Source organism: Rhipicephalus sanguineus, chromosome 10 (assembly GCF_013339695.2).
Source record: "Rhipicephalus sanguineus isolate Rsan-2018 chromosome 10, BIME_Rsan_1.4, whole genome shotgun sequence".
NCBI lineage: Eukaryota > Metazoa > Arthropoda > Arachnida > Ixodida > Ixodidae > Rhipicephalus > Rhipicephalus sanguineus.
Genome location: NC_051185.1, coordinates 148,738,464 through 148,754,570, shown reverse-complemented (window position 1 = coordinate 148,754,570; position 16,107 = coordinate 148,738,464). Strand labels below are relative to the sequence as shown.

The following is a 16,107-nucleotide window of genomic DNA, read 5'->3' as shown; positions in this document are numbered from 1 at the left end:
CTTGGCCGCTATCGCCGCTCCGTCGGAGCTCATGAGAACACGTCCGTACGCTGTCGCGGCCGGAAGTGGAATCAGCGAGCGCTATACCATCTTTTTTTTTTTTTTTTTTTTATTACCTGGCTTTGGTACACAGCACATAATACACACAACACTGGTGTAAAAACCACCCGATGTACAAGGTACATATGGTGACTGTGTAATCAACCAGCATGGTGCTGGTATCGTCAAGTTAAAATTCGGGCAATGTCACCAGTGGCTGTAGTCTTGACAGCCATTCGGGTGGTTCCGGTTCCGCTTTATATAATTCTATAAACCAATCAATACCCTCCCTGAAGTACGCTCGTGCAGGCCGCGCATCTTTGTCGAAATGGTAGCCTGCCATTCGCGATCTCCACAAGGAGTGGAGGCCCAGGAGCATAATTGCATCGAAAGGAACCCCATCTTCATTGTTTACGCACAAAAACCGAATGCCATACGGGTGCAGCGGGAACTCTTTCTTGACTGATCTCTGCAAAACGTCCCAAAAATAAACCCCCTCCCAACAGTGCAAAAAAACATGATCTATGGTTTCCGGCAATTTGCAAATTAAACAATGAGTACCCCATGGCAAATAACAACCCCTTTTCTCCAAAAAAGATTTAACAGGCAACGTTCCGGTATGCAGTTTAAAGAAAAAGGTCTTTGTTCCCGGCTGCACCCTCATTTTTTTTACTCTCTTTAAAACATTGCTACCTGGGCCTCCACTGTACAAGGACCTGTACAACGGCACTGGAAAGACGATGTCGCATAAGGCAAAATAAAGTTCTTTTCGTTTTACACTCCAAAGGTACTCCCTTGAAAATCTTACAGTGAGAAACCTGATACTAAACACAATTTCTTTAAAGAAAGCCCCAATCCCTCCCACAAAATCCTCGGTAGTCACTACATACTCTGGGAGACATCTACCCAGTCGCAATTGACACAGTGTGCGCAGGAAAGGATCGGTGACATCTCTAAAAAACAAAAACCGGTTGACCAGCTGCCGTAAAAACAAGTGACCGAGTCCCAGTCCCCCGTCCTTAACCCGTCGAAACAAGTTGGTACGGCTGCATCGCTCCCACTCAGAAGCCCAGACAAATATGGCAAATATTCTGTGAAACTTCTGCACATTAGTCCGGGAGCAATGCAGCACCTGCATTACGTACCACAACTTGCTGATAAAAAACAAGTTACAAACAGTGGCTCTGGCAAAAATCGATAAGGCGGCTCCTTTCCACTTATCGGCCCTCTCCCGTATATCTTTCGCCTGACCTTTCCAGTAATGATCGCTGTCGCGATAACCATCGAGCGGGACGCCCAAATACCTGCCCGGGGTCGTCACCCAAGGCACGTTCGCGAAGTGGTCAGGTTTGGTTGGCCACGATCCGTGCCAGAGCCCTAGAGACTTCGACCAGTTAACTCCGCTGCCTGTAGCTTGGCTGAATGTACGCACGGTTTCTACTGTCTGTGTTATACTACGTTTGTCCCTTGAAAAAATAGCCACATCATCCGCGTACGCAAGCAGCTTAACTTCTGCTGCTTGTAACTGAAAACCGTTGATGCTATGTTCGTTGACAATTTTCATGCAGAGAGTTTCAATATACATGCAAAATAACAAAGGGCTGAGGGGGCAACCCTGACGAACCGAACGTTGCACACTAATGGGGGCCCCCAGACTCTTATTCACGATCAACTTTGTAGTGCAGTTTCGGTACGCCAGGGCCACTCCCTCGCAGATAACAGAACCAAGGTTAACATAATTTAACAGAGCAAACAAAATTCTATGGTCAACACAATCGAACGCCTTTTGAAAATCAATCTGTAAGATGGCAACTCGCTCATCTGAATAATCACAACATTCAAGTATGCTGCGCGCTATGTGAATATTGGTCACAATCGATCGCCCTTTGATACCGCACGTTTGGTGAGGCCCGACGATGTCCTTAATCACAGTCTGTAGTCTTCGAGCCAGAACCTTCATATATATTTTGTATTCTACGTTAGTAAGGGCTATTGGTCTATACCCTGAAACAAATTTTAGCTTATCTGGGTCCTCGGTTTTAGGGATAAGTACTGTGTGGGAAGACCGGTATGACGGTGGCAATGTGTTTAATTTGTACGCTTCATTAAATATGACTGTGAGTATAGGGCTTATTTCGTGTTTAAACTGTTTATAAAAAGCGGCGGTGAATCCGTCAGGTCCGGGTGATTTTCCAGGATTTAACTTGTCTATTGCTAGTTCAATTTCGGTTGAGGTTATTGGCCTTTGTAAACTCTCCTTTCTTTCATCGTCCACGCGGGGCAAAACAGGCAAATACTCGTTTTTAAATTTTTCCAGGTCTACGTCGTGCGCGGCGAATAATGCCCGATAATGCTCAGTGAAAGCCATTTTAATGTCCTCTGTATCGGCTGTTACCGACCCGCCCCATTCTATCTCGTGTATGTGGTTTCTTTCCGCACGTGCTTTTTCCAAGCACAGCGCGCGCTTGGATGGCGTTTCACCCGCGGCTGTGTCCTCTGCCCTTGCCCTCACCAACGCACCGCGGTAACGTTCTTCGTCCAGTTGCTCAATCTTTTGTTTTACTTTTCTGATGTCTTCTGACCATTTTCCGGGGGCTCGGCATTCATGCTTTAGTAGCCTATCAAGAAGCTCTTTCATTTCCGTCTCTTTCTTTCTCTGATCATGCCGAATGCGCGTTGCCCTGTCAATTGCTTTTAATTTTATAGTTTCTTTACACAGCTCCCATTGTTGCCAAATGTGCAGACTTTTGCTTGGTTCTAATTTGCCAATTTCCTCAATTACACTTGAATTAAATTCTTCGTCCTCCAGGAGCTTGCTATTTAATTTCCATGTTTCCCACGAGAAAGAATTGGTTCGCTTATTATTTCCGATAGAGCATTCCACTAAGCAGTGGTCAGAAAAGGACACCGCGACTACAGCATAACTAGTACATGCCGGCAGGATGTCAACGGATACATAAATGCGGTCAAGTCTCGCATAACTAGGCCCTTCAAAACGCGTGTACTTAATCGCACTCGTATACTGAAGACATTCTGCGACATCCTCAAGATCCCAGTTCTCGAGAATGCGCGTCAAGACATCTGTGCTCTTTTCTCTAAAGCCGCGAGTGCTCGTCTTGTCGTGTGCACTGAGAACGCAGTTAAAGTCACCCAACAGTATCGTCTGCTTTTCTGCACAGAGTCGTTGTTCTAGGCCGTGAAAAAACAGGGCCCTTTCTTCCACCTTTTTGGGCGCGTACACACAAACAATACGCCACGCGACATTATTCAAAGAAAAGTCAAGAACCACACACCGGCCCGTCGCACACGAAAAATGACCATTCACTTGGAGCTCCGGCAACTTCTTCACAAAAAGTACGCAGCCGGCCGATGTGCCCAGTGCGTGGCTGACCACAACAAAAAACCTAGACGTGAAACGTCGCACCATGCTGCCGGTCTCTTCTTCACCATCAACTTTCGTTTCCTGCACCGCCAGCACGTCTATGTCGCGTTCCGTTAAAAGTCGGTAAAGCTGGCCCTGCTTTCTTTTTCCAGCCAGTCCTCTAACGTTTAGGGTTGCAACTTTTAACGGACATGCAGGAGCCATTTTAACGAAAAGAAGAGAGACCAGCAGCACTGTGCTTACCTCTCACGTCTAGCGCGGGGCTAGACGACGCCATCGCCGGCGGTGCCGTCCGGCGCCGGCACTTGCACTTGCCCGACTGGCTCGGCGTTGCCACCTCGCTTGTCGGACGGAACGTTGGGGCGCGGACGAAGGGATGACCGCCGTACTTGGGCAGTCTTTGCTGGGGGTTCCTAGACACCCGGCGTCGTCGCTTGAGTCCCGTCGTCGCTGGCCTGCGGGTGCGGGCGCTTCGACGCCACGGCGGCGTTGATAGACGTCTGGCCGCCAGGCTTCTGCGCCTGCGGCTCGCTCGGGCTTTTCTGCTCGCCGCCTTTGGTTCCTGGCGAGCTCTCCGTCGTTTTCCCCGTCGTGTCGCTCGACCCAGCCGCATTACCCGCCGCTCGTTGGCGCGTCGGTTCAGGAACCTGGCGGGTGTCAGCTCCAAAGGACGCTGGCAGGACCTGTGTTATCGGCGGGGTGCCTTTTGAGCCAGACGACTCAACTGACGCTTCTTGTTCAGCCGGGCCAGCCCCTTTCGAGGCTTCACCGCTGGAAGGCGCCGACGTGTCCGGTTGACCCGCCTGCTTTCTCGCCTCGTCAGTCCCCCTCGCTGCCTCCTCGGCCTCGGCGACGTCCATGAGCTCGTTGTGCTCGTCAGCCCTTGGCAGTCCGGTCGCCGACGCGTAGGTGCGGACGCAGTCCGCGTCTGCATGTCCATAGCGCCTGCACTTCGAACAGCGGGGCACCTTGCAGTCTCGGCGAACATGACCCGTGCCGTGGCAACGCAGGCATTGCATTGCCCTCCCGGGCACCACCACGAGGGCCAATTCGCCGGCGACTCTAACCTGGTGGGGCAGGTCGTCCACCTTCAGTCCAGGCTTCAACTTGAGGAGCACGCTCCTGGTGGTTGAGCCCTTTTCCCGCATGCCCTGGACGCGCCAACGCTCACGCGTCACCTCGGTGACGTTTCCGAACGCTGCGAAAGCTGTCCGTACGTCTTCGTCCTGCACACCGTAGAGCAGCCAGTGCAGGCGAAGTTTCACCTGTTGGTCTTCAGGGTCGAAAATGACGCACCGGCGCCCTTTCACCTTCAGCTCCTTCAACGCGGCCAGTTTCTTTGTAGCTTCTCCGGTGTTGAGGGTCACCGCCCAGACATGGTTAATCTGGTACGCCCCCAACGCCACCACGTCGGGGAGCACACCAGCGGTGACCAGGGCGTCTCGGAAGTCTTCGACCCTGTAGGGCCTCTCACGCACGTCACCGTGCAAAAACAACGTGTTGTGAACAACACGACCGGTAGGCAGAGTGGGCAGCACAATTTCGTATTCCTTATCATCGTCGACGGTGATCCTGTTTCCGCGGCTGGCTTGGGCCGCTATCGCCGCTCCATCGGAGCCGTTCATTCTGCGTCCGTTCGCTGGCGCGCCCGGAAGTAGAATGCCGAGCATGGTATGGCCGATGGCGTGCGAGCGCTATACCATCTGAGCTACACCCCCGATGAAGAATCGAAGCATATGCTCGCATCCTGATCTATAGTTACGTGAGAGTGTTGGTGGAGACAGAGGACAACCGACGAGGGTGGGGACTGGTTTTCTCGCGGCGCGGCTCCTTATTACGCCCATTGTTTCATTCCATCAATCAAGCAAAATATTGTTCGCCACAGCGAAGAAAAAAAAAAGAATATTTGGAGGTGCTGGGTATCGATCCCAGTACCTCTCGCATGCTAAGCGAGCGCTCTACCATCTGAGCTACACCCCCGATGAAGAATCGAAGCATATGCTCGCAACCTGATCGGTAGTTACGCGAGAGTGTTGGTGGAGAAAGAGGGCAGCCGACGAGGGTGGGGACCGGTTTTCTCGCGGCGCGGCTCCTTATTACGCCCATTGTTTCATTCCATCAATCAAGCAAAATATTGTTCGCCACAGCGAAGAAAAAAAAAAGAATATTTGGAGGTGCTGGGTATCGATCCCAGTACCTCTCGCATGCTAAGCGAGCGCTCTACCATCTGAGCTACACCCCCGATGAAGAATCGAAGCATATGCTCGCAACCTGATCGGTAGTTACGCGAGAGTGTTGGTGGAGAAAGAGGGCAGCCGACGAGGGTGGGAACCGGTTTTCTCGCGGCGCGGCTCCTTATTACGCCCATTGTTTCATTCCATCAATCAAGCAAAATATTGTTCGCCACAGCGAAGAAAAAAAAAAAAGAATATTTGGAGGTGCTGGGTATCGATCCCAGTACCTCTCGCATGTTAAGCGAGCGCACTACCATCTCAGCTACACCCCCGATGAAGAATCGAAGCATATGCTCGCAACCTGATCGGTAGTTACGCGAGAGTGTTGGTGGAGAAAGAGGGCAGCCGACGAGGGTGGGGACCGGTTTTCTCGCGGCGCGGCTCCTTATTACGCCCATTGTTTCATTCCATCAATCAAGCAAAATATTGTTCGCCACAGCGAAGAAAAAAAAAGAATATTTGGAGGTGCTGGGTATCGATCCCAGTACCTCTCGCATGTTAAGCGAGCGCTCTACCATCTGAGCTACACCCCCGATGAAGAATCGAAGCATATGCTCGCAACCTGATCGGTAGTTACGCGAGAGTGTTGGTGGAGAAAGAGGGCAGCCGACGAGGGTGGGGACCGGTTTTCTCGCGGCGCGGCTCCTTATTACGCCCATTGTTTCATTCCATCGATCAAGCAAAATATTGTTCGCCACAGCGAAGAAAAAAAAAAAGAATATTTGGAGGTGCTGGGTATCGATCCCAGTACCTCTCGCATGTTAAGCGAGCGCTCTACCATCTCAGCTACACCCCCGATGAAGAATCGAAGCATATGCTCGCAACCTGATCGGTAGTTACGCGAGAGTGTTGGTGGAGAAAGAGGGCAGCCGACGAGGGTGGGGACCGGTTTTCTCGCGGCGCGGCTCCTTATTACGCCCATTGTTTCATTCCATCAATCAAGCAAAATATTGTTCGCCACAGCGAAGAAAAAAAAAGAATATTTGGAGGTGCTGGGTATCGATCCCCGTACCTCTCGCATGCTAAGCGAGCGCTCTACCATCTGAGCTACACCCCCGATGAAGAATCGAAGCATATGCTCGCAACCTGATCGGTAGTCACGCGAGAGCGTTGGTGGAGAAAGAGGGCAGCCGACGAGGGTGGGGACCGGTTTTCTCGCGGCGCGGCTCCTTATTACGCCCATTGTTTCATTCCATCAATCAAGCAAAATATTGTTCGCCACAGCGAAGAAAAAAAAAAGAATATTTAGTGGTGCTGGGTATCGATCCCAGTACCTCTCGCATGCTAAGCGAGCGCTCTACCATCTGAGCTACACCCCCGATGAAGAATCGAAGCATATGCTCGCAACCTGATCGGTAGTTACGCGAGAGTGTTGGTGGAGAAAGAGGGCAGCCGACGAGGGTGGGGACTGGTTTTCTCGCGGCGCGGCTCCTTATTATGCCCATTGTTTCATTCCATCAATCAAGCAAAATATTGTTCGCCACAGCGAAGAAAAAAAAAAGAATATTTAGTGGTGCTGGGTATCGATCCCAGTACCTCTCGCATGCTAAGCGAGCGCTCTACCATCTGAGCTACACCCCCCTTTTTTTTTTTTTTCTTTATTCAGAACGAGGTACATCGTGTACACACACAAAAAAAACAGGTGTAGTTTGACAAGAAGTATTTAACAATGCATTAAAACCGCCAATCACACTTTGTTTGGCATAAATTGTTTAACCCTTTCAGCCCTGGATTTTTTATTTTGGTCGGGGAATTTTTTTGTGCGTGCTTTCCTAATAGTTATGACCTCAGAAGACTAAAAACGAAAAATTGAGCCAGTGGTGCAGGTAATAATGGATTTACAGACATGACGTCAAATTAGGTCATCAGGGCTCAGCGGTTGCGAAATGAGAAAAATTGCATCTTTTTTCCTGCTGTTCACTAGAGTACACAAAATGTGAACCACGTCTCATTTTTCAGTGTGATACTCATTGAAACAGCTTCGGTACGTTGATCCGAAAACTGCGCTTCCCCGCCTCAGCTGACCCGCCTCGGCGTCACCCATGACTTCGGTCAAGCTTCTTCTTCTTTGCGGCTCCCATCTCCGCAAGCATGTCACCATTTTGGTGTCGATCGCAGTGGGGATGACTGAAGAAGTATTTCCCCAAGAATCGGCAGTTTTGGTTTCATTTCCAAGGTGCCAGGGCAAGTTTTGTGCGTTGGTGTCAATTGACACCGCCAGGGCCGAAAGGGTTAAAAGCGCTTTAGTGCTACAAGTTCATTCAGTACAGGGAGCCATTCCGGCTGTTCTTCTCGTGCATTGTATGCATCTCTTATGTAAGCTATACTTTCAATGAAGTATTCTCTGACAGAACGGGCATTCGCGTCAACATGCCGAAATGCCATGCATGATTTCCAAATAGCGTGCATACTTAACAGCATAAACATGTCGTACGGTATGCCACTGTCACTGTGAACCGGTAGGAAACGGATTCCATGGGGTGTCAAAGGTAAGTCTTTTTTTAAAGTTGGTTGTAGGATGTCCCAATGAAACGTAGCATCCAAACAGTCCAAAAAAATGTGATCGACACTCTCTGGTTTGCGGCATAGGAGACAATTAACAGACCAGGGAACAAATAAGCCCCTTTCCTGCAGCCATGGTTTTACGGGAAGTGTACCAGTGTGCAGCTGAAAGAAAAAGGTCTTTGCTGATGGCCGTATCACCATTATTTTAACCCTTTTAAGAACGTCTTTTCCCTGGCCTTTTTCATACATCGCACGATACATCGGCACAGGCAGCATTACATCAATAAGGTCTTTATATAATTGTCTTTTTGTCACCACACCAAGGTACTGTAAAGAAAAACGTACTTTTAGTATGTTAAAAGCCGAAACAGCTTCGTTGAGATAACCATGAATGCCGCTACGCCCAGCACAACAAGTGGATACAACAAATCCGGGTAGATAACAGCATAATCTAACTTGTAGCATAGTACGTAAGAAAGGATGGCTCTGATCTCGCAGAAACATAAACCTGGAAACAATCTGCCTTAGAAATAAGTGGGCTAATCCCAACCCACCGGCTTTCACTGACCGGAAAAGATTTGTACGGCTCGTGCGTTCCCACGTGGAGGCCCAAACAAAAGTGGCAAAAATTCTGTGTATCTTCTGTACATTTGCGCGGTTCATGCACAGCACCTGAAGTACATACCAAATTTTGGCTGCTAAGAATAAGTTGCAAACTGTTGACCTCGCGAATATTGATAGGTTTTTTCCTCCCCACTTGTTCGCTTTCTCCCTTAATTTTTCTGTCTCGTCGTTCCAGTATTCACTGGGATCATTATATTTCTGCAGTGGCACACCGAGGTACTTCGTCGGCACGGAGCTCCACTTAACCTTTTCGAAAAATTCAGGCTTTTCGTCCCAGGTACCATGCCAAAAAGCTGCACTCTTATCCCAGATTAAGGCACTGCCTGACCACTTGCAGTACTTGTCTGCTACACTGACTGCTTCACTAATACTCCCTCTGTCTTTACAAAAAACAGCGATGTCATCTGCGTAGGACAGTACTTTGACCTCAGCCGTCATTAACCTAAAACCATGTATCTTGTCGCTATTGATTATGCTCAAACAAAAGGGCTCCAAGTAGATAGCAAATAACAAGGGGGAAATCGGGCAACCCTGACGGGCACTCCTTGCAATTTGAAAGTTTGCAGTGACTTCCTTGTTAATTACGATGCTAGCAAAACAATTCCTATACGACATCTTCACCCCTTCTAAAATAACATCTCCTACATTTACATGTTTCAATATTGAAAAAAGTACATCATGCATAACACGGTCAAAAGCCTTTTCCAAGTCCAGTTGCAACATTGCTACTTGGCTGTCCCATGCATCGCAACACTCAAGTATGCTCCTCGCAGTGTGGATATTGGTTCCTATTGTTCGGCCCTTAATTCCGCATGTTTGGTGCGGTCCTACGATTAACCGTATTACGCTTTGCAGTCTCTTGGCGAGTACCTTCATAAAAACCTTATAATCAGTGTTAGTGAGGCTTATGGGACGATAAGCACTCACTGACAAGAGCTTCACTGGATCTTCACTTTTGGGTATGAGTACAATATGTGACCTTCGAAAGGACGGCGGCATTTCCTTTACCTCGTAAGCCTCCGCTACGAGGCGTAACAGGAGTTCCGACAGCTCATCTTTGAATGCTTTGTAAAAAGCTGTGCCTAGTCCATCCGGGCCGGGCGTTTTCCCTTCACTTAATTCATTAATGGCCCTTTCAATTTCCCCAACCGATATTGGCTCTTCAAGGCGTGCGGTGGTTTCCTTATCTAGTGTCGGCATTATTGACAAAAACTCGCTGTCCAAGGCTGCTTCTCTGTTACCGCTGCACCCAAGAAGTCCTTTATAATAATCCAAAAACGCGCTTTCTATCATCTGTTTGTCCGTGGTAGTCACTCCTCCGTATTTAATCTGTTTTATTTCTTTACGCGAGGCGTAGCGCTTTTCTTCGCTCAGCGAGCGTTTCGTCGGTGTTTCCCCCAGCCAAAGGTGTTCTGCGCGTGCGCGTATGACTGCTCCTCTGTATTTTTCAGTGTCCATTATCTCCAGCTGGTTCTTGACCTCTCTAATCTCTTTCGTTAAAGTGCCTGGTCGCGTGCTTTCGACTGACAACAAGAATTCTAGCTGACCTTGTAGTTCTTTTTGCTTTCTTTTTTCATTGTAGCGTAACATGGAAGACCTTTCAATTGCAGCAATTTTAACTTCTTCCTTGAACTGTTCCCATGCAGCGACCATTCGCCCCGACTCAGACGAGCGCACTTTTTCAATAAGTACTTTTACCTTATCCACAAAGATTTCATCACTAAGTAATTTATTGTTCAGTTTCCACAGTTTCCAAGAAAAGGTTGATCTTTTCTTCTTCACTCCCAGAGAAAACATTACGGCACTGTGATCACTGAAAGCTACTGGTTTGTGCTCGTAACTGTTGCATAGCGGCACGAGTACATCTGATACGTATGCTCTATCTAAACGGGAATGGCAATCGCGCTGGAAATGCGTAAACCTAGCGCCACTTCCAATTTGCAATACGTTTCCTACATCTTCAAAACCCCCCTCTTGCATAAGCTCTGACAGCAACAAAGCACTTTGATCACGAACGGATAGTCTTTTGCTTCTATCTTCTCTGAAGCACACGCAATTAAAATCCCCATAATTATCACGTTTCTTTCAGATTTTAAATACCGTTCGACACTTGCAAAAAAGGATAACCGCTCAGTTATACTATTCGGTGCATATACGCAAATGATGCGCCATTTTTTACCAAAACCGTGAAAATCGCACAAAACGAGACGGCCGTCATCGCTAGCATGAACATACTCTTCAACAAATCCTAAAGAGTTCCGCAGAAAGAGAGCACACCCTCCAGAGGTGCCAACAGAATGACATATGCAAACATTATAGCGGGACCGAAAAGGTTCGACCATGCGGTCCGTTTGTTCTTGACTTTCGACCTTCGTTTCCTGTACCGCTATGATATCGAGGTCGTCCTCTAGGAAAAGACGACTAACCTGATATTGCTTTCGTTTAGATCGAAGTCCGCGCACATTTAAAGTTGCGATACGCAACGTAGTTATGGGCTGTGAAGGCCGCGGGCAAGATACGGACCGCATGGTTCTTACCTCGCCGATTGACACATCCCTGGCTTCCCCCGTTGAAGTTGTGGATAGGCACGTACAAGGCGGGTACTTCCCACACGCGTCACATAATGATGAAGCCATATTCGCTATGTCCTTGAGCGCCTATGGATTTAGGTCCCTCGTTGACTGTCTTCCCCCGTGGCTACGAGTGTGGCTTCGGCGGCGGACGTGTGCCCGCAGCGATGTTCGGCTTGAACCTCAAGCTGGGTCGCCTGAGCCATAGAGTTTCCTAAAATGACCTAGAGGGAACTCTGGCGCTGCGATCGTTCAGCCACCATGGGAATGATGGGTAGTACACGGATTTGCCTAGTCTTCGTGCTTGTGGGCTTCGAACGCACTTGTGGCTTTGTTTATTGCTATGTTTTGGTTTTCTTTCGGATAAAAGAATGGATCGTTGTGAACTTCGTGACCAGATTTGAATCGGTGAGCCTAAAGAAGTTAAAGTGGTGAAGTGAAACTGCTGATTTTCGCTGAACTTCGTTTTGCGACAAAGCGGATGCAGGCGACGCGGAGCCGAACGGAGCCGAAAGAACGAAGTTTAGACAAATCCGTGTACTACCCATGATTCCCATGCTGGCTGAAGCGCGATGCATTGCAGCTCCCATAGACACTAGCGCCAGAGTTCCCTCTAGTAAGTATTGTAGGAAACTCTATGGCCTGAGCGTTGCCGCTTTCGTTGCCGGCTCACCTCCTGTTGTCCTCTCTGGTTCTGCGTCCTCGTTGCTGACATCTTCAAGCGTTCGCTTTGCGCTTGTCCCCGCTCTTGTGACGTCCATATCTTCAGGTTGTCCAGTCGACGACCCAATACCTTGCTCATTTTCGTTGTCGCTTTGGTCCCGCGGTATAGAGCTCACGCTGTTGGTCTGTTGACCCGTTTGTTCAGCCTGAGCCGCTTCGCTTCCTTCGTCCTTCGGGCCCTTAGAAAGGGGCGTGAATACGGGACCCCGATTTCTGCTTTCCGCTGCTTCTTCTGCATCAGCTTGGTCCATTATGTGCTCCGTGAGATGGTCGCCAGCCACAGGCCCGGCCACACTGGCGTATGTTTGGGCACACTCGCTGTCTTCGTGACCATAGCGTCTGCACCGACCACACCGGGGTATGCGACAGTCCCGGCGTATATGTCCCGTTCGTCGACATCGTAAGCAAAGCGGTGCTCGTCCTGGCACAACCAAAAGCGTTGTTATGCCGCCCACTCGGAGCTGGTGTGGTAGGTCTTCGACTGTCAAGCCCGCTTTTAATTGCAGGGTGACAGTCCTGGTCGAGGTTCCTTTATCGGCGATACCTTGGACGCGCCAACGTTCCTTCGATACTTCTGTCACTCTTCCATAGTTTGCGAGTGCGGTGCGCACATCTTCATCCGGTACATTATGCAGAAGCCAATAAAGCTTTAGCCGGACATCCTGCTTGTTCGGGTCGATAACGAGGCAGCGCCTTTCCTTTATCTTTACGTCACCAAGTGCTAACATCTTTTTCGTGGCTTGCGCCGTACTGAAAGTCACGGCCCAGACGTGGTTCATCTGGAAAGCGCCTAAGGCGAGTACCTCAGGCAACATACCCAGACTAACCAAAGTGTCACGGACGTCTTCAACACGATACGGCCTTGCCTTGATATCTCCGTGTAGAAAAACAGTATTCATAACACACGCACCTGTAGGCAACTGCGGCAAAACGACTTCGTAACCCTGTTCATCTTCGGCGACAATCCTGTTTCCGCGACCCATCTGGGCCGCTGTATCCGCCCCTACGGAGCGCATGATGCACACGTCCGTACACAGCAGTGGCCGGAAGTGAAATCCCTCTGAGCTACACCCCCGATGAAGAATCGAAGCATATGCTCGCAACCTGATCGGTAGTTACGCGAGAGTGTTGGTGGAGAAAGAGGGCAGCCGACGAGGGTGGGGACCGGTTTTCTCGCGGCGCGGCTCCTTATTACGCCCATTGTTTCATTCCATCAATCAAGCAAAATATTGTTCGCCACAGCCAAGAAAAAAAAAGAATATTTGGAGGTGCTGGGTATCGATCCCAGTACCTCTCGCATGCTAAGCGAGCGCTCTACCATCTGAGCTACACCCCCGATGAAGAATCGAAGCATATGCTCGCAACCTGATCGGTAGTTACGCGAGAGTGTTGGTGGAGAAAGAGGGCAGCCGACGAGGGTGGGGACCGGTTTTCTCGCGGCGCGGCTCCTTATTACGCCCATTGTTTCATTCCATCAATCAAGCAAAATATTGTTCGCCACAGCGAAGAAAAAAAAAGAATATTTGGAGGTGCTGGGTATCGATCCCAGTACCTCTCGTATGCTAAGCGAGCGCTCTACCATCTGAGCTACACCCCCGATGAAGAATCGAAGCATATGCTCGCAACCTGATCGGTAGTTACGCGAGAGTGTTGGTGGAGACAGAGGACAGCCGACGAGGGTGGGGACCGGTTTTCTCGCGGCGCGGCTCCTTATTACGCCCATTGTTTCATTCCATCAATCAAGCAAAATATTGTTCGCCACAGCGAAGAAAAAAAAAAGAATATTTGGAGGTGCTGGGTATCGATCCCAGTACCTCTCGCATGCTAAGCGAGCGCTCTACCATCTGAGCTACACCCCCGATGAAGAATCGAAGCATATGCTCGCAACCTGATCGGTAGTCACGCGAGAGTGTTGGTGGAGAAAGAGGGCAGCCGACGAGGGTGGGGACCGGTTTTCTCGCGGCGCGGCTCCTTATTACGCCCATTGTTTCATTCCATCAATCAAGCAAAATATTGTTCGCCACAGCGAAGAAAAAAAAAAAGAATATTTGGTGGTGCTGGGTATCGATCCCAGTACCTCTCGCATGCTAAGCGAGCGCTCTACCATCTGAGCTACACCCCCGATGAAGAATCGAAGCATATGCTCGCAACCTGATCGGTAGTTACGCGAGAGTGTTGGTGGAGACAGAGGACAGCCGACGAGGGTGGGGACCGGTTTTCTCGCGGCGCGGCTCCTTATTACGCCCATTGTTTCATTCCATCAATCAAGCAAAATATTGTTCGCCACAGCGAAGAAAAAAAAAAGAATATTTGGAGGTGCTGGGTATCGATCCCAGTACCTCTCGCATGCTAAGCGAGCGCTCTACCATCTGAGCTACACCCCCGATGAAGAATCGAAGCATATGCTCGCAACCTGATCGGTAGTTACGTGAGAGTGTTGGTGGAGAAAGAGGGCAGCCGACGAGGGTGGGGACCGGTTTTCTCGCGGCGCGGCTCCTTATTACGCCCATTGTTTCATTCCATCAATCAAGCAAAATATTGTTCGCCACAGCGAAGAAAAAAAAAGAATATCTGGAGGTGCTGGGTATCGATCCCAGTACCTCTCGCATGCTAAGCGAGCGCTCTACCATCTGAGCTACACCCCCGATGAAGAATCGAAGCATATGCTCGCAACCTGATCGGTAGTTACGTGAGAGTGTTGGTGGAGACAGAGGACAGCCGACGAGGGTGGGGACTGGTTTTCTCGCGGCGCGGCTCCTTATTACGCCCATTGTTTCATTCCATCAATCAAGCAAAATATTGTTCGCCACAGCGAAGAAAAAAAAAAGAATATTTGGAGGTGCTGGGTATCGATCCCAGTACCTCTCGCATGCTAAACGAGCGCTCTACCATCTGAGCTACACCCCCGATGAAGAATCGAAGCATATGCTCGCAACCTGATCGGTAGTTACGCGAGAGTGTTGGTGGAGAAAGAGGGCAGCCGACGAGGGTGGGGACCGGTTTTCTCGCGGCGCGGCTCCTTATTACGCCCATTGTTTCATTCCATCAATCAAGCAAAATATTGTTCGCCACAGCGAAGAAAAAAAAAAGAATATTTGGAGGTGCTGGGTATCGATCCCAGTACCTCTCGCATGCTAAGCGAGCGCTCTACCATCTGAGCTACACCCCCGATGAAGAATCGAAGCATATGCTCGCAACCTGATCGGTAGTTACGCGAGAGTGTTGGTGGAGAAAGAGGGCAGCCGACGAGGGTGGGGACCGGTTTTCTCGCGGCGCGGCTCCTTATTACGCCCATTGTTTCATTCCATCAATCAAGCAAAATATTGTTCGCCACAGCGAAGAAAAAAAAAGAATATTTGGAGGTGCTGGGTATCGATCCCAGTACCTCTCGCATGCTAAGCGAGCGCTCTACCATCTGAGCTACACCCCCGATGAAGAATCGAAGCATATGCTCGCAACCTGATCGGTAGTTACGCGAGAGTGTTGGTGGAGAAAGAGGGCAGCCGACGAGGGTGTGGACTGGTTTTCTCGCGGCGCGGCTCCTTATTACGCCCATTGTTTCATTCCATCAATCAAGCAAAATATTGTTCGCCACAGCGAAGAAAAAAAAAAAGAATATTTGGAGGTGCTGGGTATCGATCCCAGTACCTCTCGCATGCTAAGCGAGCGCTCTACCATCTGAGCTACACCCCCGATGAAGAATCGAAGCATGTGCTCGCAACCTGATCGGTAGTTACGTGAGAGTGTTGGTGGAGACAGAGGACAGCCGACGAGGGTGGGGACTGGTTTTCTCGCGGCGCGGCTCCTTATTAGGCCCGTTGTCACTGCCAACTAACGGAGAAGCTGCGGTGCACCAGCCGTGAACCGGCACAAGTTGATCGTAAGCTTCGCAGAAGATTTTCACTGAACACGACCGCATTCTGTCGGCGAACAATAGTGAAGTAAAACTCGTCGAAAACGAGGCTTGCCGTAGAAATGCCAACAACAAATATTATTCCGTCTGCGGCGGGGGATGCGAGAGTGTACAGCC

The 16,107-nt window shown here is 49.7% G+C and overlaps 1 protein-coding gene and 17 non-coding genes across 18 annotated transcripts; all 18 read right to left on the bottom strand.

Annotated features, from left to right (window-relative positions):
• Positions 1 to 5,328: 5,328 nt before the first annotated feature.
• Positions 5,329 to 5,401, bottom strand: Trnaa-agc (transfer RNA alanine (anticodon AGC)). The gene has a single exon. It is a non-coding gene; the product is annotated as a tRNA-Ala (tRNA).
• A 189-nt stretch (positions 5,402 to 5,590) lies between these two features.
• Positions 5,591 to 5,663, bottom strand: Trnaa-agc (transfer RNA alanine (anticodon AGC)). Its single transcript has one exon. It is a non-coding gene; the product is annotated as a tRNA-Ala (tRNA).
• Positions 5,664 to 6,115: 452 nt separating this feature from the next.
• On the bottom strand, positions 6,116 to 6,188 carry Trnav-aac (transfer RNA valine (anticodon AAC)). Its single transcript has one exon. It is a non-coding gene; the product is annotated as a tRNA-Val (tRNA).
• Positions 6,189 to 6,378: 190 nt separating this feature from the next.
• Positions 6,379 to 6,451, bottom strand: Trnav-aac (transfer RNA valine (anticodon AAC)). Its single transcript has one exon. It is a non-coding gene; the product is annotated as a tRNA-Val (tRNA).
• A 188-nt stretch (positions 6,452 to 6,639) lies between these two features.
• Positions 6,640 to 6,712, bottom strand: Trnaa-agc (transfer RNA alanine (anticodon AGC)). Its single transcript has one exon. It is a non-coding gene; the product is annotated as a tRNA-Ala (tRNA).
• A 189-nt stretch (positions 6,713 to 6,901) lies between these two features.
• On the bottom strand, positions 6,902 to 6,974 carry Trnaa-agc (transfer RNA alanine (anticodon AGC)). The gene has a single exon. It is a non-coding gene; the product is annotated as a tRNA-Ala (tRNA).
• Positions 6,975 to 7,163: 189 nt separating this feature from the next.
• On the bottom strand, positions 7,164 to 7,236 carry Trnaa-agc (transfer RNA alanine (anticodon AGC)). The gene has a single exon. It is a non-coding gene; the product is annotated as a tRNA-Ala (tRNA).
• Positions 7,237 to 7,887: 651 nt separating this feature from the next.
• LOC125760323 (uncharacterized) lies at positions 7,888 to 9,222 on the bottom strand. Its single transcript, XM_049420219.1, has one exon. It carries the CDS (start codon positions 9,220 to 9,222, stop codon positions 7,888 to 7,890), a length of 1,335 nt encoding a protein of 444 aa, XP_049276176.1.
• Positions 9,223 to 13,340: 4,118 nt separating this feature from the next.
• On the bottom strand, positions 13,341 to 13,413 carry Trnaa-agc (transfer RNA alanine (anticodon AGC)). The gene has a single exon. It is a non-coding gene; the product is annotated as a tRNA-Ala (tRNA).
• A 188-nt stretch (positions 13,414 to 13,601) lies between these two features.
• Trnaa-agc (transfer RNA alanine (anticodon AGC)) lies at positions 13,602 to 13,674 on the bottom strand. Its single transcript has one exon. It is a non-coding gene; the product is annotated as a tRNA-Ala (tRNA).
• A 189-nt stretch (positions 13,675 to 13,863) lies between these two features.
• Positions 13,864 to 13,936, bottom strand: Trnaa-agc (transfer RNA alanine (anticodon AGC)). The gene has a single exon. It is a non-coding gene; the product is annotated as a tRNA-Ala (tRNA).
• Positions 13,937 to 14,126: 190 nt separating this feature from the next.
• Positions 14,127 to 14,199, bottom strand: Trnaa-agc (transfer RNA alanine (anticodon AGC)). Its single transcript has one exon. It is a non-coding gene; the product is annotated as a tRNA-Ala (tRNA).
• Positions 14,200 to 14,388: 189 nt separating this feature from the next.
• Trnaa-agc (transfer RNA alanine (anticodon AGC)) lies at positions 14,389 to 14,461 on the bottom strand. Its single transcript has one exon. It is a non-coding gene; the product is annotated as a tRNA-Ala (tRNA).
• A 188-nt stretch (positions 14,462 to 14,649) lies between these two features.
• Positions 14,650 to 14,722, bottom strand: Trnaa-agc (transfer RNA alanine (anticodon AGC)). The gene has a single exon. It is a non-coding gene; the product is annotated as a tRNA-Ala (tRNA).
• A 189-nt stretch (positions 14,723 to 14,911) lies between these two features.
• Positions 14,912 to 14,984, bottom strand: Trnaa-agc (transfer RNA alanine (anticodon AGC)). Its single transcript has one exon. It is a non-coding gene; the product is annotated as a tRNA-Ala (tRNA).
• Positions 14,985 to 15,173: 189 nt separating this feature from the next.
• Trnaa-agc (transfer RNA alanine (anticodon AGC)) lies at positions 15,174 to 15,246 on the bottom strand. The gene has a single exon. It is a non-coding gene; the product is annotated as a tRNA-Ala (tRNA).
• A 188-nt stretch (positions 15,247 to 15,434) lies between these two features.
• Positions 15,435 to 15,507, bottom strand: Trnaa-agc (transfer RNA alanine (anticodon AGC)). Its single transcript has one exon. It is a non-coding gene; the product is annotated as a tRNA-Ala (tRNA).
• A 190-nt stretch (positions 15,508 to 15,697) lies between these two features.
• Positions 15,698 to 15,770, bottom strand: Trnaa-agc (transfer RNA alanine (anticodon AGC)). Its single transcript has one exon. It is a non-coding gene; the product is annotated as a tRNA-Ala (tRNA).
• Positions 15,771 to 16,107: the final 337 nt, after the last annotated feature.